This window comes from Vicugna pacos, chromosome 32, assembly GCF_048564905.1.
Source record: "Vicugna pacos chromosome 32, VicPac4, whole genome shotgun sequence".
Taxonomy (NCBI): Eukaryota; Metazoa; Chordata; class Mammalia; order Artiodactyla; family Camelidae; genus Vicugna; species Vicugna pacos.
Genome location: NC_133018.1, coordinates 14,469,956 through 14,492,144, shown reverse-complemented (window position 1 = coordinate 14,492,144; position 22,189 = coordinate 14,469,956). Strand labels below are relative to the sequence as shown.

Below are 22,189 nucleotides of genomic sequence, written 5' to 3'. Positions count from 1 at the left end.
CTCCATTACTTCCTAACAGAAAGGTTCTTTCTTTGCTGCCTTGGTAATGTGGATTTCTCAGGCAATTCAAGAGCTGTAGGACCTTAGTGCAAATCCCAGGCTTTATAAAAATTAAAGAGATTAATTACATGTGAAAGCATATTATGTCAACCATAAAGTAAGATAAAATTATGAGCTATTTTTAATTCTGTTGACCACATAGTGTATTTATAAGACATGAAGTATAAACTTAAAACACACAGGTATACATAACTATAGATAATATGTTTTATATGTTTCATGTTAGACTCCGTAAATGAAACATGGTTATACTTTTATTTAAATTCATCTATCTAACTTGAGCATGGAATTCTAAAACTCAGTATCTCTAAATGTACCTAAAAATTTAGACAATTACTCTGAAATTTAGAAAGTTTAGTTGTAACAAATGGAAGGTGATATTAGGAGTTTAAAATGGTGATTAACCAAATTATGGGAAGCATTCGCATTTGCAGGCAAAGTGGCTCTTGTGGAATTCAGTTATGTACAGTGGTAGCATGGTGAGCTTTGTAATTTGTCTCTGCCACAAGCTCATATGATCTGGCATGCAGCAGGACCACCCTCTTAACAGGGACTCACCCACCAATTAGAATAGAAAGTGTTCTTGATACAACTCATTTCCATTTTATATGGAGACTGCCTGGTTTAGAGAAATGGCCATCCTAAAAATATTTTATTGACCACAAGCCCGTCAGACATTCTGCTGGCCAGTTTTAAATGTGTTGTGATAACTTTAGAGTGTACCATGCCTCAGCTTTGGGAATCTGATTAAAGATGGAATGCTCAAATAAGAAAAAAATAAGTTTGTGGATAAAACATGCCTCAAACTCATTACCCCAGAACAGACACTTGACTGCCATATTTGTCTGAAAAACAAGTGAATTCAAAAAGATTGAATGGTATCCTTTCTGTTCATTGGAATTTTTTTCCCTATAATTGAACTTCAGGAAGACACAGGCATGAGAAAGTGAAATGTACACATGTATTTCAGACTGCTTCTTCCTTTTATCATGAAATAAGTACATTTAAAAAATGTTATTGTAATGACAAAATAGAAATAGATTATTTTCTTTAGAGTGTTAGATGTGTCTTTAGTGATGGTATCTTTTTTTTTTTTTTTTGGTCTTGAAATATCTTCTGCTCTTATTCTTCATACTTTAAAGAGGATTGTCCTTTAGAAAAGAGAAATGAATATGAGAAACCTAGTGTTAGTTTCAGCTGGAAAGGTTTCAAAGTTCAGCTTATGTTTAATGGTGTGCTTTGATAATACTATCCAGTTACAGAACAGCACTCTTGATAGTAAGGACTCAGTCTAGTATGCAGGGACACCTTCTAAAAAGAGCAAAGAAACAAACTATTCTTTGTACAAAATGCACTTTGACCCATAAACTGAAAATAGTAGAGAGAATTAATAGCAGCATGAAAATTTCCAGTAAAACTTGTTTGAGGGTTAGATTGGGGAGAGTTGGCTTATAATAGTAGATTGGAATGACTGAATTACTTAGTGAAAAAACAAAACCAAAGTCATAATTGTGTAATTAAGATTTTCTGCTAAAATAGGGAAGATTAGAAGGAAGTGACTAGAGAATCTAGTAGGAAAATAATGAAGGGTCATAAATTGAAGGAAAGACTGGAAAATCAGAAAAGGTTTAATGTAAAGAAACAAGAAATGCTGAAATTTACAGTTGCAATCTTCAGTTTGTTAGATACTCATTTGAAAATGGGTTAAGGAAAAATTACTAAGAAAAGTAGGCATCCAAAAATTATAGAAAAGCTTTCTCCTCTTTAGGAGAGCAAGTGAGGGTGTGTAATTTGTTAACATCTTTTTTGCAGGGAAGGGGAGGAGGGAGACAGATGATTTAGAAGGATAGCGCTCTCTCTCTCTCTCTCTCTTTCTCTTTCTCTCAGTTACTTTCACTCTTGCTCTCTCAGTTCATATCAAGAACTGGAAATAAATCTTGTTCAAACTATTTTAATAGGATATTCAAGATTCCTATGACTATTAGAGACATGATCTTTAAAAAGAAACATATAAATAGTATAATATAGTACCGTGCTTCTCAACCAGAGGGATTTGCCCCCCAGGGGACATTTGGCAATGTCTACAGACATTTTTTTGTATTATCTTAACTTAGGAGGAATGCTGGTAAACATCCTGTAATGCATAAGACAGCCTCTCAGAACCAAGAATTATCTGGCTCATTGTCAATAGTGCCAAGATTGAGAAATCCTGGTGTAGTGGAAATAGCATGGCTCTGGGATCAGATAGAAGCAGGTCTGAATCCCAGCCCTAGTCCTTATTAGCTCTGTGACCTTGAGGATATATAGAATGATATATCAAAAAGATGTAAATATATTTTGGCTGAAGAAATACATTAATTCCCTCAAGGTTAATTTCTTCATCAATAAAATGATGGTGGTTACACCTACCTCATAAATGAATAAAATGACTGAGTGAATGAGATGGTTTGTTGGATTAGAGATAAAGACTGTAAAGAACACCCAACACAGCGCCTGGTACACGTGAGTGTTCAGAAAATAATCATTAAAACTGATGGCGACAATAATAAATAAAATTATGCCAGAGGATTTTTCTGCTTTGCCTGAGAGTCTGTCTTCCACGAGTCTGGTTACCTGAGTTCTGTTCCCCAACCCAAATCAGGTTACACGACAGATCCATGAGCATGAGCAGGAGAACGAGTTGCGGGAACAGATGTCAGGTTATAAGCGGATGCGGCGCCAGCACCAGAAGCAGCTGATCGCCCTGGAGAACAAGCTGAAGGCTGAGATGGACGAGCACCGCCTCAAGCTACAGAAGGAGGTGGAGACACATGCCAACAACTCGTCCATCGAGCTGGAGAAGCTGGCCAAGAAGCAAGTGGCTATCATAGAAAAGGAGGTCAGTACATGCACACATGCCCCCGTGCCTCAGCCAAGCCCAGCCCGTTCCAGTCAGCGACATCATGTCTGCAGGAGACAGGACTGATGTGCTTTTTGGCAATGGAAGAACAATATTGCTTTGTGGCGGGGAGGATGTTTCTGGGTTTATGGGGCTACTTAAAATTGTCGTTAAAAGTTAAAATAGTAACTGAAAGTATATATTACATTCTTGTCTATTCAGTTATATTCTGAGCATCGCTCCCTTGATGGGGGTCTGGTACACATGAAAAGAAATGGGATGCTTCTGTTCTTGGAAATTTGTACCATTAGGTCTGTCACTGTGCCTGCCTTACCGACAGTTCTCTTCAAAGGAAAATTGCTCTACAAATAGTCCCTTTTAGTGGTGATAATCCCTGCCTGCTGATTGGTCTAAAGATGGGCACCTGACCAATGGCAGCAAGTAACTGATCTGGCTATTGCATGGGTCCTCTAAGGACCTCTCTTCCCCATCCAGGTTCTAAACTAATTTTAAAAACAGACAAGATGGTAAGGCAGATAGAGAGTCAAAATGTCACCTTTATTACTGATAAATGGTAGATGGGAGAAGTGATTTATATCTGAAGGGAAATGGCTAATATTGAACAAAATTAAACAGACTTGCCTACCCAGGCACTGGCAGTGCTAAACCAGTCACCTTCCCAAACCCCCACTCCCCATATGACTTACATGGTGTTAAAAAGCTGGGGTGAATTTGTGCTCTGTGGGGATGGAGTGACTGAGGACAGGGTGTCAGAGGTGTTTCAGTAATTATGCCCGCTCACTCTCTCTCTACGTGGAAGGAAAAATCAGAATTGTAGAAGCAGTTCCCCAAACAGCCATCAGTCTATGAGGCAATCTGGCATGAAAACCTCTGCCCAAACAGTAAACCAGTCAGTGTCTTTCTTGGACATTTGATTTGGTAAATATGTGGAAAGAATTCTACATAACAGAAAAGTTGTTGATAATACAAGATAAAAGTGAAAAGATACATAGAAATAACCATCAAGCATAATTCCCTCTCTGTTCGCTGAGCACCTCATCTTACATATGTGCTTCATCTAGATGGTTCCCTGAAACTTAGATTTGATCACTTTTAGGAGCCAGTACTGATTGGGTTATCTTTTATTTGATCTGTATTCTATCCATTTAAGAGTCCACAAAATGCCCTGATGCCTGACTGTTGCGAATTAAGCAGATGCCTAAGAAAACAAAATGTCATTAACTGCCTGTTATACTAGAGATGATCCCACTCAGAAATCTGACAGTTGAAATAATCAATTAGAAGTTTAGATTCTTGGGAAAAAGCTAGCCAGTCATGATTATTTATGCATTTTTATAATTTAGCCCTTGGGCCATCAACAATATCATAAAAATCTTTTACTATGATCCTTACTTCACCTTTCACCCGATATATTTTGTGTGTGTGATCAGTGAAACATGTGTATGGTTTTCCTCCATATTTTTCCCATCATTGGGAATATATTTTCCAATGGTAAAAATTTACTTTTTTGTGTGTATGTTTGATACAAGAGAATCAAAACAAGCATGTCCTTATTTTGTTTTTTATTATTTGTTCAAAAAATGACACTAATTCAGCACTTCTGGACTCTTTTAATGCATTGGAGAATATAACCAGCTGAATTCTGTGTGAAGAGCAGTTCATTGTAGATCATATTTGCTATTTTTTCAGGCAAAGGTAGCTGCAGCAGATGAGAAGAAGTTCCAGCAACAGATCTTGGCCCAGCAGAAGAAAGATTTGACAACTTTCTTAGAAAGTCAGAAGAAGCAGTATAAGATTTGTAAGGAAAAAATAAAAGAGGTAAGAGTACCAACACTTGGTAGTCACCAAGTTGCCATCAGAATGGTTGGAAGTTGACGTCAGTTCATCTCCCATTGTGATCAATACTATAATCCGTTGATTCTCAGACCGTCCAGTAGAATCACCTTAAGTGCTTATTAAAACAGATTACTAACCCATCTCCAGGTTTTCTGATTCTGTGGATCCGGTGGGGGGAGTTTGAAATATGCGTCTCTAAAAGGCTCCCAGGGGATGCCGATGGTGCTGGGCCTGGCACCACACTTCAGAAACCATTGACCTAACTCTAAACTATTCTTGCCTATTTCCGGTTTATTCTCCACACTTCAGCCAGTGATCTTTCCAAACCATAAGTCCCATCATGTCACCTCATGATTTTAACATTCATTGGCTTCTAATTGCTCTTAGGATAGATCAAAATACTAGAAGTCCCTATGTGGGTTCCAGTCTCACCTCATACAAACGTTCCCCCCACCTGCCTCCCTGACCCCTGACTCTCTGCTGCTCCCACCACAGTGGTCACCCTTTGCTTCCTCAAATGGACCAAGCTCTGCCCTTCTCCAAGGTCTTCGTTCATACTCTTTCTTCGGCCAGGGTGCTCTCCTCATCCCCAACCTCTTTGTAAGACTATGGATTGTTTATTAGTACCATAACTTCAGTTTCACTTCCCCAGGGAAGCCTTTCCTGACTGCCTTGACCAAGACAGGTACCTCTGGCTTTATAACACTAATTTTCAATTACATTTTTTGTTTGTTTGTTTTTAGTGATTATTTAAGCTACTTTACCCTACTAGCTAGTAAGTGATAAGAGAAAAGACCGTGTCCCTTTTCTTTGGCTCATGACTGTATCCCTATGTCTGGTACATGTGAAATATTTGATACATGAATGATTGTTTTTAAATGTTTTTTAAATGTTCAGTTGAAGATCACTAGTGGACTTAGAGAGCCCCCCTGAGGAACTGCAATTTGATCTGAAAGCTCAAATTTCTTCAGTTCTCCTTTTATCAGTACTTACAGATGAATTGCCTGCAATTCCATAGACTTTGCTTCTCATAAGACTTAAAATTTCTTATTTGTAGACTACTAGTGTATTAAGATTTAATAAAATTCAGATAGGACATTTTTAATATTTGAAATTGTTAATTTGAGCTCATATTCTAGGTTAACAATATGGGGCTTAACATGGTTCCTCTCCAATTCTTTTTAAATTAGGAAGTGAAATCAAGTGGGTTGAGGTGAGCCTCAGGATCTCTTGCCCTGCCCAGATGAGTCACTGGTGATTGTTGGGACCGACAAAAGTTTGTGTTTGGTCCACACTGCCAGAATGGGAAGAATCTCTGACACTGTAAGGTCTAGAGAACCAGGCTTAGAGAAATGATCCAACCAAGAAGGTTCACGTGCTCTCACATTTTCTCTTAGTTGTTGCTTGAGCCTGATTATTCTATCATAATAGAAAAATGTCACTGGATCACAGAGATCACCGTCATTTTTCAATATGAAGTTTTGAAATTTTCTCAACTGCAAATAGGTTCTTCTAGCTCGTGTGTTCACTCATGCTCTACAGGCCATGCTTCATGGCCTCAGCCACCATTTCGAGCTTATGTCCCACCGAGGGGTTTGGAGATTTGCATGAACTCCACCTTTAGAAGTTCTCCCACAGAACGACATTCAAGAGTCTCCACTCAGTCCTCAGGCATAGGGCCATTTTTGGTTCAGGATACGCAGATTGATGAGTGCAAGAGACCACAGGCTTTCAAGGCTTTCTGCGTGCTCGTGAAGACAAGCCTAAACCCAGTCTAAGATAGCCCCAATATTATATGGCTAATATTACTCCTTACGAAGTAAGCTTAGTTCAGGCTATTGAAAGTGGCATGTATGTTTGGTTACCGATATACGTAAAGATATTGTCCTTGGGAATAACAAAACCATCTCCATTATTCCCACCATTGATAGGTCACAGGGGTGTGGGTAATACAGAATGATGGATGGTCCAAGGATAACTTGTTCTTGATTTTGGAGTGGATTTTTATGATCTTTTTTGAATCTGGGTGTGCAGTATAGTGGTTAATGCCAAACCAAGTAGTAGAGTCACGGCATCAAGAGATGAGTCAGCCAGCCTTTCTGTTGTGAGCCCAGCTTACTCCATGCTGGAAACCACTCTTGTTTTCATTGATCTAATACTTCACTTTAGACTTCACTGAACAGGAAAGTTAAAAGTTGATCTACAAGAACTTCTTGGCTAAGTGCGAAAACAATAGAGATAGTGTGCGATATCCACATCACAAAACAATTAAGTAAAATAGGTATTAGCAATTAAAGGAGATTTCAACTGAGTAGTTAGCCAACTATTACAGATCCACCTTGTAGATACGCGTAGTATGAGCAAAGAAGGATGCCCTGTGCTTTGACCACTTTTAAGTGGTCTTACTTTCCCCATAGACTAACATCTTCTTAACTGTTCTGATTCACTGCTTATTCCCTTTGCCCATATAGTCTGAAACAGTTACAAATTTTATCCTTTTGAAAATATAGGTGATTTGTTTACCCTTTATTACCAAATAAAGAATGCTTTTTCCTGAAAATCAAAGTAGTGACATTTGCAGAGTTAGTTCCTGTCTGTGAAATCTGCCCACTTCTCTTGATCTTGTCACCCACCACCTCCTTTGTCCAAGCTAGTATTGTCTCTCGCCCGGACCTTTGCGATAGCTTCCTAGCTGTCTTCCTGGATGCGCTATTGCCTCCTTCGTTCTGCTTTCCACATGGCAGCTAGAGTCGTCTTTTTGAGATGCATCTCATTGTGACACCCCCACACATATAAAATCCATTTCTCCTGTGCTAAAGATCAGTGTCCTTAACTTGCCCTGTAAAGCTTCTAACGGTCTGGCCTCATCTCGTCACACTGCACCACCACCCTGGCCACCTCTGAGTTCTGTGATCACACCATGTTTTGGTTAACCCACCCTAAGGGTTTTGTTTATGCCGTTTCCTCTACCCAGAGTAGTCTTCCCTCTCCTTTTTCACTGGTTAACTCCTAGAGATTTTTCAAATTTCAGTGTAGTTGTTACCAAGGTCGAATATTTTCTATTAAACATCCTTCGAACCAAGTACTTCAAGTTCACAGTAGTTATCACAGTAACCCAGTTCGTTTCTGTGGTTCTTCAATTAATTTTTGATTCCAGACTGTAAAGCCCCATGGTGAAAGATGACATTTTCTTTGCTCACCCTTGCATCTTCATGCCTTGCACAGTGCCTGTCACATGACAGGAACTTAGTGTGTGTTGATTGAGTGGGTGAACCAACAATTTCTGAGAGTGAGAAGCCCAAGACATGGAAACTAATCCGTTAAAAAAAAGGGGGGGGGAGGCGGGTGGAACACCAAGCCTTTCTGACCTTACATTCCCTGTTGCTTTCAAAATAATTTAATCTAATATTGCAATAAGCTATTATGGTTCCTTTTGCTGGATGAGACTGGCATGGTTGTTTTGTTTGTTTGTTTTTGTCTATTTTTTGGTGAAGGAGATGAATGAGGACCATAGCACACCCAAGAAAGAAAAGCAGGAGCGGATATCCAAGCATAAAGAGAACTTGCAGCACACGCAGGCTGAAGAGGAAGCCCACCTTCTCACTCAGCAGAGGCTGTACTACGACAAAAACTGTCGTTTCTTCAAGCGGAAAATCATGATCAAGCGGCATGAGGTGGAGCAGCAGAACATTCGGGAGGTACGCATTTCATAGCTGTTGGCACTGACTTTTGAGACAGTAAGCTCTGTGAGGACGGTGATGGGTCTGTTTTCTCCATCCCTATATTCTTATCCTTTGTAGGCTTCCGTGCAGTGTATCTGATGCAAAGCGGACACAAAAATGCCAGGGAGGGAACTTCCCACTGATAAGCGAAAAGCCCTTTTAAGGAACAAGGAATCAACTTTTTCCAAATAAATGTCATAAAATTCTGTTGAACACCTGTTATAAGCCATATCATGCAGTAGAGAATCAGAAGAAGTAGAATAGAGAATTGTGGCTTTTAGCCTGTTTATCAGAGGCATGTGTTTTTGTGATTCTACATGAAACATTTAAATAAGAGAGTCATGCTCTATAATTAAGTTACTTCATTCAGTCACCCAGCACTTACTTAACAGAGTGTGGCCTTTATGCCAAGCACTGTGCTCAAGACACCAGGGCTACTAAGAAGCTATCCTCCCTGACTTCAAGTAGCCCTAGTCAAAGGAGAAACAGACATGTAACACATTAATTACATTGTAATATGTTAGGTGCAGTAGTAGACACATCCATGAACTGTCAAGGGCATATAGTCATGAAAGGGCTTGGAGGATTCCATGACTGATGAGAAGTTGCGTGTTCTGGGTGTGTGGAGTGGAGTGAAATGGATTGTCAGAACAAAAGTAGTTGGAAGCAGAATGGAGGGCCCTGGATCTTAAGGCAAGGCTTTTAGATTTTAGCCTGAAGGGCACCAGAGGTTTTTAAGCAGGGGAAAAACAATGAGAGTTGTCTTTGTTTTGAAGTGTGAATGCATCAGTTTGAGGGCGAGAAGCAAAGTACAGTGAGCTCAGCTAGGATGCCCTTTCTCTAGTTCCACCTGGGAGAGGCAGTGGGGATAGAGATTAGATCTGAGTGACATTTCTGAAGCAGAACTGACAGTAATTCAAGCCAAATGCTGTGAGAATTTCAGAAGGAGGACTCAAAAATGACTTCAAAGTTTCGAATTCGAGCGATTGGACGAATACGATGTTATTCATTGAGATGAGGAATACAGAATGTGAATCAGTTGCAGAAACAAAGTTCAGTAGGAGATCATTGTGACCTGGAGTCATCAGAGGAGCCCTCAAATGAGCTAGCACATCGGTAAAAAAAATATCAAAGTTTGATAAAAATCAAGTGTTAGCCTGCATGAGGAAAGCAGGCCCTTCAGGCACGTTTAATGGGAATGTGAATCAGTATAAGCTTTTTGGAGAGCAGTATTCAAATGGGAAGAAGAAAGGATGGTGCCAACTAAAATTTATTGAGCACATAAATTTGGGTCAGCCTTGGACTCTTTATCTGTGTTACCTTATTGGAAGAAGGAGAGGCTGCTGAACATTTTTGAGCCAGGCAGTGAGTGATATGGCTAAAATTTTGCTTTACAGCAATTAGCCTAGTTTGGTGGTGGTGCATAGATTGTTTAGAGTCTGCATGGTCAGTGGGGGCAGTATTGCCCCCATGGTTCTTGTGGGGGAGGAGTTTTAGATATTACGGTGTCATGTGGCCCTCTGAAGGGCCACAGAACAGAAAAAGATACACAGTATATCTGTGATAGTAAACATTTCGGGGGTGAGGATGATCGGGGAAGGGGAGAGTCTAAAAAGGCTCCTGATGGGAACAGTAGTGGAAAATTTTAAAAGGTTGGGAAACTTTGAATTGGAGGGAAGAAGATAGAAGCAAAGACATCAGTCAGTAGGAGATCAGGTGTAGACAAAGACAGCACTGGTAGCTGTCGAGAGAGATGGTTTTGAAACATTTTAAAGTATATAATAAACAGGACTTGGCATACAACAGGATATGAGAGAAAAGATGAGGGTAGAATCAAAATTATTTCCAGAGTTTAAGACTTGGGGGAAGTGTAGTTTGGGGCAGAAACGGAGACGCTTAGAGAGAGATATTGGTCAGAAAACTGATTAAATCAATACTACACATATTGAGTTTGTTAGAAGGCAAAGAAGTCCAAATTGAAAAGTCCTATAACCAGTGGGAAGCAAGGTATTTGGGACTCCTTTCATCTGGCAATTATTTTTATTTTAGTAGCTTGTATTTGGAAGAAGTCTGAGGTTAAGGGGACAATTAATGCCAGTAAATGCTGTAGAAGACAGTTATTCCCCAAAAGTGATAGAAACTCTTTTCATGACTTCATTAGTATCAGATTCTAACCAGTTGGGTGAAGAATAACTATATAAGGGTATTTTTCTTAGGAGTCTGGATTTTCCTTTGTTTAGTCTTATACCAGAGCCTCCTTGGTAAAAATGTTCAGTTTTTTCTTTTTGATCTATTTGGAAAAGTAATAAAAGAACATTGAAAAAAGACAAATATAGAAAAATACTGAATATCGATAGTTCTTAATAATCCCACCCGTTTTCTACCCTGAGACAGTCACCATTAATTTGGCAGATGTATTTCCAGACTTTTTTTTCCTGTATACATGTTTATATACAGACAGCTTATATATTGTCTATAACTTTATGAAAATAAGATTACGTTAGTACTGGTGGATTTATTTGATTAGCAAGTAATAGAAACAAACTCTGGCTGACAGCATGGGAAGAAATTTATTGGAAGGATATCGGGTAGATGGGAGAGCTGAAGACCCAGTCTGGAAAAGATGAAGAATTAAGCTGGGGAAGCAGCTTCGGTGAACTAGAGGGCAGGAGCCAGTGCACATTCCTCAAGGCACTGCCATTTGGATGTACCTCCTCCAACCATGTTTCATCTTTGTATCATTTCTGCCTGAGATTCAGATTCCTAGGAGAGGTAGAACTTGATTGGGTAATGTGCTTATTCCCTTATTCAGTAACCTCTGATTCCAGATAGGGTGGAGTAGTTTCTCAAGCAAAAAAAGGAGCCTGTTAACAAAAGAAGAGGAAATGGATACTGAACCTACAAAACTGTAACTCTTTTTCTTTTTAAATTTACTATGTAGGACATAGAGCTCTGCTTCATTCTCTTTAACCATCAGTAGTACTTTCTTTTTTGGTATGGCTATAAAATAATTTAATGAGGTACTTCTCTTCATATTTGGTTGAAATTTTACAACATTACTAGCAGTGCTGCAGAGAACATCTTGGTACACATCTTTTTACACGTGTACAAGTATTTTGTAGTATTTTATAGTATTCTCAGAAGTAGAATTTCTTGGTCAGAGTGTATACACTTAAATTTTTCAATTGATATTTCCAAATAGCCTTCTAAGGGTTTAAACTCCCACCAACAAAAAAGTACCTGTTTTCCTCTACCCATGCCAAAACTGATTGTTAGTAATCTTTTAGTTAATAAAGACATTCGAAAGGATCACCAGAGGCTGCATTGAGCCTCTTCCTCTGTCATCACTACACTGCACACAGATGCTATTTTCTAACCAGTTACGAAAATGAGAACTGAAACTAAAGAAGCATTAAATGTCATAGTCTAACAACATCTCCACTTTAAAAAGTTTGAATTCTAGTTCTTACTCAACATGGGCATGAGGACAAAAATTTTTACTTGAGTGAAATCACTTGCTTTTAAAGAAGTCGGTAGCATTTCCATTGAAATTAAACTAGGACTGGATGTGATACATGAAATCACTTTTAAAAACTGAAAGCACATTACACATTATAATGTAGACACAGCACTTGGCTCATAGTAAGCCAAATGAAGTTTTTTTTTTCCCATGGTGTAAAATATTACAGACAGTTTACCAGCTTACATCTCAGCAACTCAGATGTATGAATTAAAGGTAAGGGAACAACCTACAGTTCTTCCAGAGATACCATTTCAGTATCATGTTTCTCTCACTTTTTAAATAGTTTATAAAAATTGGACTTAAGTTATTATTTGCCGGATACTTCTGAATACAGAAAAGTAATAATGACACGTCTGTACATTGTAAGCATTTTTGTATGGTCTTTCATTTCATCTTCACAAGAATGGTAGTTCACAATGGGTACTAGTATTCTCACTTTATATCTGAGGAAATTAAAGTGTAGCTGAAAAGGCCTGCCCAACGCCATACACAGTGAGTCAGCAGAAAAGCTGAAACTGACTCACACCCTGAATTATTTTTCCGTTGATTCTCAAACTTTAGTGTATTATCAGAATTTCCTGGGTGGTGTGTTATTAAGGCAATTGCTTCCATCCCAGGTGATTCTGACGCAGGTATTCCTTGAACAACATCCTGAAATATTCCATTAAACAAAAACAGAAGCATTTGTTTTCTTCTGAAAGTATTGTTTGCTTTGTGTCTTTTCTTTTCTTCCCTACTATGAGTCTTAGGTCTCTGGGCAGCTCAGACCTAGTTTGAACTTCTCCATTCAGGAAAATGTGGAATATATAAATGCCCAATATTGAGACTCCTGGCACTCGAAGGTTAAAAATGATAGCGTGATCTAGGAACAGGACCTTTACCCATCTAATGGGTTTCCCTTGGTTTTCTTTTTCTCTTGGTCTTTGGTCTAGAATAGCTTTAGTCTCTGAGAAGCCCTCACCATCCTTTGGTGCCACCTAGGGGCCGGTTAGTGATTTTTAAAAGAAGACCATTTGATGGTCCAGGTAAAGAGGAAGAATGAAAGGAAAAAAGCAGGAGGGGATGGGGGGAAATGCTCTAGGAGATTATCTTTTACTTCTTAAAACAAGTGTAAATTGCATTTATACTTCGGATATTTCCCCACTAGAAAATAAGCCCGTGTGGGGATGTACTTGTTCACTGCCCCCTCCTTAGCACCTGCAGCATTGCCTGACACATAGTGAGTGCTCAAAGATATGTGTTAAAAAAATAAATGAATGATTAGCAACTTTGCTCCAGTAACAGATGCTGTGCTGTTTAAAGGACTTCTCTTCAAAAGGAAAGAAAGCCCAAGTATGCAAGATACTCTCAACCACACCAATGTGCAAATATTATTAACATCTCTGTGAAAATAGTTGCATTTTCTCCCATAGTGGATGCCATTGGAGAAAAGAGGCACCCTGTTGTTCTGATTTAAAGTTCAGCTCAAACACTTTCCTTGACCTTCTTAACTAGTAGTAATACTTCCCTTATCCGGAAACCTTCAGCATAAGATCTTTACCTCTTTAATAGCACTTAACACTTATATCCTTGCCCCCTACTTTTTAAAAATTTACATGTAAAACATATTTCCCTGTATTAATCAAACTTCATTTTTTGTGTGTGTGTGTTATGAAATTTATTTGCACTGGCTTAAACCAAAACCAGTGAATTTACCACAGAAATACAGGGATGTTTCATAAAACCCAGTAGCAATAATACAGTGAGATCTACAAGGAGAGATTAGAACCAGTCAGGAACTGGGACATCAGTATATTTCCTACACTTCTTTCTTCTCTCTTTTTCATTCTTCTTGATCTAAAGCCCAGCTTTCTCTAATCTTCAGCCCTCATATCAGCAAGTGGCTACCATATATGTAGTTTTTATATGCCCCTCAATTCTAGTGACATGTAAGGATTAACTGTCTGTGAATCCAAATTCCTAAGAGAGAGGATAGATTGATTCAGTCTGCTGTAAGCTGAGCATATACTTCAGTAAATGTCAGTGAACTTCCCTGCTAGAGTGTTAGCAAGTTGAGAACTGAGTCATGGCTTAGTAAACTTTTTTGTGTACCCAGAGCACACACAGTTCAGATCTTTTTTTTTTTTTACATTTTTTATTGATTCATAATCATTTTACAGTGTTGTGTCAAATTCCAGTGTTCAGCACAATTTTTCAGTGATTCATGGACATATACACACTAATTGTCACATTTTTTTCTCTGTGATTTATCATAACATTTTGTGTGTATTTCCCTGAGTTCAGATCTTTGATATGGTGCTATTCAGGAAATATTCTTGAACTGATGAATGAAAAAATTTCACCCATCTTACTCCCTCCTTTTTTTTCTAGTTTCCTTTCTTTCCCCTCTTCTACAAAAGAGAGAGAGAAGGAAGGACATGAGTAAAATTGGAACGAACAGAAAGATAAGATCAATAAATAATCAAACGGCCTATCATGGAAAAGATGAACAGGGAGAGATCTCATCTCCTTTTTCCCAACATGCCCTGAACTCTGAGATTTTAAAAATAAATAATTGGTATACTTGTGATACATGCAAGAGCAGGCAGGGTATTTCTAAGAAAACTAAGAACATTGTAGACATTATCAGTTTAATCCAGTGGTTCTCAACTCTAATTGAGTATTAGCTCCCCCAGAGAACTCTTAAAACGTCAGGATCTCACTCCAGACAAGTATCAGAGTTTCAGGTTATGGGACTCAGGCACCTTATGTTTTAAAAGATTCCTCACATAATTTTATTGGGCAGCTAGCCAGTATTGAGAACCACTAGTTTAACTGAAGAAGTATTTTTCAGACCCATTCATCACCCATCACCTAATTAAGGTTCACAGCAGCCCTGTGAGGTAAGAGGGGGTCAGGTAGAATTAATCCCATTTTACGGATGGAATAGTTGTGATGGCTGTGAAGTTGCCCATCTTGTAAGTGGTGGACCCATGTGCAGAACCTCAATCTCCCAGGACTGGTAGTCTAATCTCATTAAGTCATGCTGCCAAACACTAATGGGCTTAATTAAGAGGCAGTTAATAGTGCCATTCCTTGCCATCCCTCACTGAGTCATGCCTTCCTTCCAGTTCACCTCCATTCATCTCTCCTGTGTATCTTTCGTCCCTGAATGCAGGAACTGAATAAAAAGAGGACCCAGAAGGAGATGGAGCATGCCATGCTAATCCGGCACGATGAGTCCACCCGAGAGCTCGAGTACAGGCAGCTGCACACGTTACAGAAGCTCCGCATGGATCTGATCCGGCTACAGCACCAGACTGAACTGGAGAACCAGCTGGAGTACAATAAGAGGCGGGAAAGGGAATTGCACAGAAAGCATGTCATGGAACTTCGGCAACAGCCAAAAAACTTAAAGGTGAGAGGAAACGGAGGTACTTCCCTGCCTGTGCTCCAGGACCCAGCTAGACTGGATCAGTGGCTCCTACACCTGGGTGGCTGTCAGAGTCACCTGGGCGACTTTTCTGGGCCCCACACCTGCTGAATCACAGCCTCCAGATGTGAAGCCCAAGAGTCGGGTGTAACAAACACCTAAAGAGATGCTGCTGGGCGAGGTGATCTCTCCATTTCTGCCGTGTGTCCGTTATGCACCTGCTTTGCCCCCTTCATAACCTACCCTCTTTAAAAGTATAACACATGGACTCACAGCAGCCCCTGGTTCTGATCCCAGGAAATGAGAAAGTTACCGGGGAGGAAGATGGCAGATAAATTTTATTTGTCATGCCAGTCATGTTATTGGTTGGAGCTTCCTTGAGTGCTGCTCTATTGAGAAAGACTCTAAAGCCACACCCAAGCTTATTAGGGAAGAATATGGTTTATTAGTAACATCTGTCATGGGCATGGTAATCCAGAGTGAATCCACACGTGCCAGACATATATCTCAGGCCTTGCACCAGAGATAGACAGCTCCTTTCGCCCCCACTGCCTCCAGAGAATTTTAGCTGACTGCTAATTAACAAGCTACATGGACTAAGCCATTACTATATGTCAAGGGGGTCATTGTGAATGTTGACAAAGATGTAAGGCCAACCTCCACCACGCCATACTCCTCTCTAGCTAGATCCTAATCTAACTCGTGATCCTTGTTATCACAACTCCTCCACGTGTTCATGAAATGTGCATGTGACTTCAGGCAACCTGCTGGAATGCCTTCTGGACTTATAATAATACACCCCCACCTCCTCCTCACCAAAATGCATATTTGATATTGCTACATGCAAGTATGACCTCTTAATGGAGGGGGAAAAAATCTAAAATCACTTTTCCCTTCCCATTTATTCTGAAATCTAGTATAAATAGGTTATGACGTAAAGTGTAATCCAGTGTTCTCCTTTATTGATATGTCAAAGAAACACAGCAGTGAGAGATGGCTTATACATTGCCATCCCCTTTCTTACTTGGAAATGGGGTGGGGGTGGGGATGACCCAAAAAAGACCAGGAGGAAAACAAACAATAGAAGACACTGAAGATTTTGACTAGGAAACCATTAAAATAATAAGCAAGCTTTTAACAAACTAATCTTCATTGTATTCTGCAATCTCCTTAGATTGGTGATCCCCTTAAAACAATTCATTTTTTAATCTGTTTGTAAATTCAAAATTACTTCTATTCATTTAACATAAAATCAAAAGTATTGGTGGAGTTAATTCTCATCTGTGACATATGTATGATTTTCATTATAATTGACTAGTAATATGGGTCACTGCACCAAAGGCAGTTGGTCCCAGCACCTATATTTTATCATGAGAATGAAAGGCTTTCAGTATTTACTGATGTGTCTTTATTTTCCTTTTGTCACCTTTTCTGCCCAGGCCATGGAAATGCAAATTAAAAAACAGTTTCAGGACACTTGCAAAGTACAGACCAAACAGTATAAAGCACTCAAGAATCACCAGTTGGAAGTTACTCCAAAGAATGAGCACAAAACAATCTTAAAGACACTGAAAGATGAGCAGACAAGAAAACTTGCCATTTTGGCAGAGCAGTATGAACAGAGTATAAATGAAATGATGGCCTCTCAAGCGGTAAGTGGTTAGGTTCAGTGCCACGGCTTCAAGAGCTTTGGGAATCAAGAAAATTCAAGATCCAGCCTTTTGGTCCCAGGATGATTCTTGTGCACATTTAGGATACTGGTGTTTTTCTGCCCAAAGAACTGAGGAAATGACGACGCTGAATAAAGCCAAGCCAGTGTGGATACTTGCTGGAGTGTGTCCTATAAGGTGGAACTCAAGGAATGATGTGCTAACTCAGACCTGTGGCACATAGGGACTTTGAGGGCAAGATGTGATAGATACGGCGTGTAATATCATACTTGCATTCATCAAAGATTGCACAGCTAATGTCAGGCACCAATGAGTAAGACACGCAGATGCATTCATTTGGTAAAATGTTGCTAAGGTTCTGAGTTCAGCACTCTGCTGGGCTCAGAGACAGCGGATGGGCTGGAGAGACAGCAGTGGTCCCTGTCCTCACACTTTTGTCGGTCAAGTAAGGAGGTCAGATAATTAAGCAATAAAAATAAAGCATGAAAGTGCTTTGAAGTGGGAGGTGCTGGGGGCCATGGGAGCTTAAGTAGGAACAACTAATTTAGTCTAGGGAAAGCTTCCCAGCAGGAGCCAAGAAGCCTGAAGGAATTTATTGGAGTAAATAGTTTCCATGGAAAGGGACCTATATAGCCAAAGGTCCAAAAGATGAAAAGTGTGCATTTGGGGACCAAAAGAACTTTGGCGTGAGCTCAGAGTTCAAGGAGCAGGATTGTGGGAGCCCAAAATGAACAGGTCATAAAGGTCTTGGTGAGCCAGGGATGGGAGCTTGCCTGGTAATTCAGTGACGATTTCCCAAGGAGATGAGTTTTAAAGAGTAATAGTTCATCAAGCAGGCAGAAGTGGAAAAGTCACACCTGGCAGACAGTACAGTACATGTAAAGACTAAAAGGCCAGAAAGAGGATGGCACATTTGAGAAACAAGGAGTAGTTGATATGGCAGGAGTCTAACAGGAAGCAGGTGGAGAGTCCAGGTTCAGAGCCTCCAAAGCCAGGAGTGTGGACATTATTCCATAAGCAGTGAGAGCTGCTGAAGCCTGTTTTAAGAAGGAAAGTGACAGGATCAGATTTCCATCGTAGAAAGATCCTGGCAGTGATGTGGCAAATATAGGTAAAGAGATCTGTTAGGAAGCTATTGTAATAGGCCAAGAAAACAAATGAACAAACAAACAAAAAGGCCTGAACTAAGAGATAACATGCTAACAGAGATGGTGAGGAGGGAGGAAAGGATTTGAGAAATATTTAGGAGGTAGAATAGATAAAACTTAGCGACCAATTTGAGAGGTAAGTTTGATAACAGTAGAATGGGTCATCATTTCAGCAAGATAGAAAAATTGAGGGAGGGATGAGTTTGGGTGCCTTGGAAGATAATTGACATGTCATCTGAGCTACGTGGGTATCTAGGTAGAGAGGTACAGAGATGCAAGCCTATAGTTCAGGAGGGTGTCAGCGTTAAGGTCAAAAGTTAGTCATTGTTATATGGGGGCAGTTGTAGCTGTTGGGAAAACCTGAGATCTCCTAGGGATAGGAAATTATTAGATTAAAGAGGAAGGGGACTAAGGACGGAGTTGTGGACACCAATATCAGAGGACTGAGTAGAAGGCAGACCAAAGAAGATGAATAGTCAGCAATATGGAAGGGGAACCAAAGACAACATGTCACAGAAGCCAGAACAAAAGTTTCTAGTTGATGATTTCAAATGTTGCAGAGAGACCAGTTGGACCTAGCAGTGGCTTTGTCCATTGATTGTCACAGACAGTGGAGTGGTAGAAATGGAAGACATTCTAAGTGGATTGAAAAAGTGATTTTAAAGTGAGATAGAAATTGTGAGACTGCTTTTCCTAGGTTCTCGTCTATGAAGGAAAGGAGAGAGAGCCCTAGACAGAGGAAGAGACTGTTAAAGGAGGATTTCTATGAATTGGGAAATGTTTAAACATCTCCTTAGCTGAGGCTAGGAGCCAGTATATTCATTCATTCATTCATCCCATAAGTATTTACTGAGTGTCTATACAGTGCCCCAGGCATCCAGGAATACTCTGATGAATAAGACAGTCATCCATCATGTCTTTATGGAATTTATGAAAGAGTAGAGGAACCAGACGTTGGAAAAGTCTACTGTGTAATGGCAGAGCAAGTGCAGTGTGCTCGGAGAGTCTGGAAAGGCCTCTCAGAGACTGATAATTTAAGCTGAGGAGCAGGGAACACATTCTAGGAAAAAGGAACTACATTTGTAAAGATGGGAAAGACAGTGGCACTTTTGAAGACCTCAGAGAAGTCCATTGTGTTTGGAATACAGAGCACTAGGAGGAGACCAACGTGAGGGGAATGAGCTAGATCATGTAGGGACTTGTAAGCTTTCTAAAGAATTTTGATCTGTGTCCTAAAAGCAATGGGAAGCTATTGAAAAGTATTAAGTAGGAGACTGACGTCAGCTTTGCAGTTTTGAATGATCAGTCTGGTGACACTGGAAGATGGCAAGGGCGGGTGTAAGGAGATCATTTATAAATTTGCTGCCTTTATCTGGGCATGAGGGAGCGGTGGCCAGACTAGAGAGGGGACAGTTGGGGTGAAGCAGAAGATGACTAAAGGTGAGAGACAGGCAGGCTGCGAGACTGGAAGCATTTAGTAACAGACTGAATGTGGAGAGTGAGGTACTAAGAATGACTCCCGTCCCTACTTTGAGCAAAACGGTAGATGATGATGCCATTTACCCACACGGTAAAAAAGGAATTAGAGCAGGTTGGGAAAGTGGGAAGGGAAAGATGTTTAGTTAATATTAGTCCTGCTGAGCTGGAGGCTGGGAAGCACCCATGTGAAGCTGTCTCTTGTAGAGTGGATAAGCTAGCTGGCACGTCAGAAGAGAAGTCTGAAATAGAGGAATGGATGTGGGAATCATTTGCATACAGATGGTAGTTGAAGCATTCAGAATAAATGAGGTTCCTTAGGAGGAGAGGTAGAAGGAAGACGAGCTCCCAACACCCACATTTAATGGCCCACCAAGGTAGGAGTGGCTGGAGAGGGAGAGGAGGGAGGAAGAACCAAGAGGGTGTGGTGTCTTAAAGACAAGAGAAAGAGTGCAGGAAGAAAGGGGCAGTCCACGGTATCTAGTGCTGCTGGCAGGTCAGGTCAAATACGGACCCCTTCAGGGTGGTCATCCGTGACCCTAATGTGGGCAATAGAAGGTGAGGGTCAGGGTGAGGAGTGGTGAGACAGAGGTTAAAGGTAAGGAGAAGGGGAGAGAGTTGATAGGGGCACAAAGGTTGATAAATTTTTGTCTTCTTCATCTTCTTCGTATCCTCGGCATCTGCACAAGGCCTGGCACACGAGTGCTCTGTGAGTGAGTGTTACACAAGGGAGGACAGAGCAGGATCAGGAGTATAGGTTCGTGACTGCCCTTGAATGGAAGGAGAGGAACAGTCCTTCCTTCTGAGGCGGGGAGGAGGTCAAGTACGGATGATAATGCCAGCTGTCTTTTACTGCTTGTTTACCATGTGCCAGGCACCGTTTTAAGTAGTTTGTAAGTGTTACTTCTTTTTTTGAAACCCCTTTGACCTTTGAAGTAGTTACTTTTTAACCCTAATTTACCTGTGAGGAACTGAGGTTTATTGAAGTGAAGTCACTTGCTGAGGGCAGGGTCTGGTAAACTTTTTTCTGTAAAAGGGGCAGGTAGTAAATGTTTTAGGCTTTGTGGGCCACAGGGTTTCTGTCGCAACCATTCAGCTCTGCTACTGTAGTCATAGGCAATAGGTAAATGAATGAATGTGTCTGCCTTCCAATAAAACTTTATTTACAAAAATAGGCAGCAAGCCAGATTTGACCCTTGAGCCATAGTGCACCAGCTCTTGACTTAAGGGGTCATTTAGTGAAAACTAGCTAATTAGTGGTGGAGCTAGGATCTGAACCCAGTCTGGGGAGACCCTGTGAGTCTGTACGCCTGGACTCTAGTACATTATGCTGCTTCTGTAACATCCGTTTCTTGAGTTTAATCCAGTGGAGAGAACAGACATGATATTTACCTATGCTTAAAAAAATTTTTTTGTTGTTTTTTGTTTCGTTTTGCTTTGCTTTAGGGGGAAGTTATTAGGTTTCTTTATGTATTTTTAAATTAATTATTATTATTTTTTTAGTGGAGGTCCTGGGGATTGAACCCAGGACCTTGTGCATGCTAAGCATGCCCTCTACCACTGAGCTATACTCTCCCCCAATATTTACCTATACTTTTATGAAACTTTTTAATGGATTTTGTATTTGCAACTTTTGGGTGATGAATACCAAATACTGGAATAGCCTCTGATTTTTAGACTGGCACTTTATAGGTCAGAGCTGGTACAGAATAACATAGTCACTGACATTAATAATAGAACACCAGAAATAAAGAGAAGGTGGAAACTGCCCGTAGAATGAGCCTCTCACCCACTTGGCCAGAGCTCATAGCAGTTAACAAAGACAAGTAGAAAAGAACAGGCTTTCATTCCCTTTATTGATAAGAAAGTCCTCGTATTAGGAGGGAATCGATAACAATCTCCTTGGGAGCCAGTGGCACCCTTTGGCATTTATCCGTGAGGCTGTTACTGCTGCAGACTGACTGTTTATTGTACCTAGTATCTCTTCTCCCTTCGCTTCTCATTGGGAAAATAAGAAGAGCGGTGTCTTCTTTGGTGGGTTTTAGTGAAAGCTGGTTAGGATGAATTATCAGGAAGTACCTTGGAAATATGATCACATTATTTATTTTGTGTTCATTTGATACAGTATATTTTTCCAAAAGTGCTGAAAAGGAACTATGCAAATAACTTTCTAAAACTATTCTAATAACATTTCAAAAAGTCAAATCTCAATCAAGATATTGAGATATGTTGTTAATTGTCAGAAATTGTACCGAACAGGGAAAGTAGCATAAGGTGGAGAAGAGGTATCTTGGCAAAGTGGTCTCTATGGAAACGTGCAGATAAACTCAGGGAAGACAGTACTGTCTAATTCAAGAGTTCTAATTTCATAGCTCCTGGCCAAACTGAGGGCCTGCTAAATCTAGACAAAACCAGGCCTGGTGGGGCAGAAGGGTCATCATCC

The 22,189-nt window shown here is 40.2% G+C and overlaps 1 protein-coding gene across 4 annotated transcripts in view; it reads left to right on the top strand.

Moving 5' to 3' along the window:
• TAOK3 (TAO kinase 3) overlaps positions 1-22,189 on the top strand; it is a 146,454-nt gene that overhangs the window by 121,869 nt on the left and 2,396 nt on the right. For all 4 annotated transcript variants that reach the window (XM_072953540.1, XM_006204797.4, XM_031670022.2 and 1 more), the window contains 5 exons: positions 2,702-2,938; positions 4,649-4,777; positions 8,290-8,493; positions 15,198-15,437; positions 16,892-17,104. In XM_072953540.1, coding sequence (XP_072809641.1) covers positions 2,702-2,938; positions 4,649-4,777; positions 8,290-8,493; positions 15,198-15,437; positions 16,892-17,104 — 1,023 coding nt within the window. The remainder of the gene's footprint in view (positions 1-2,701; positions 2,939-4,648; positions 4,778-8,289; positions 8,494-15,197; positions 15,438-16,891; positions 17,105-22,189) is intronic.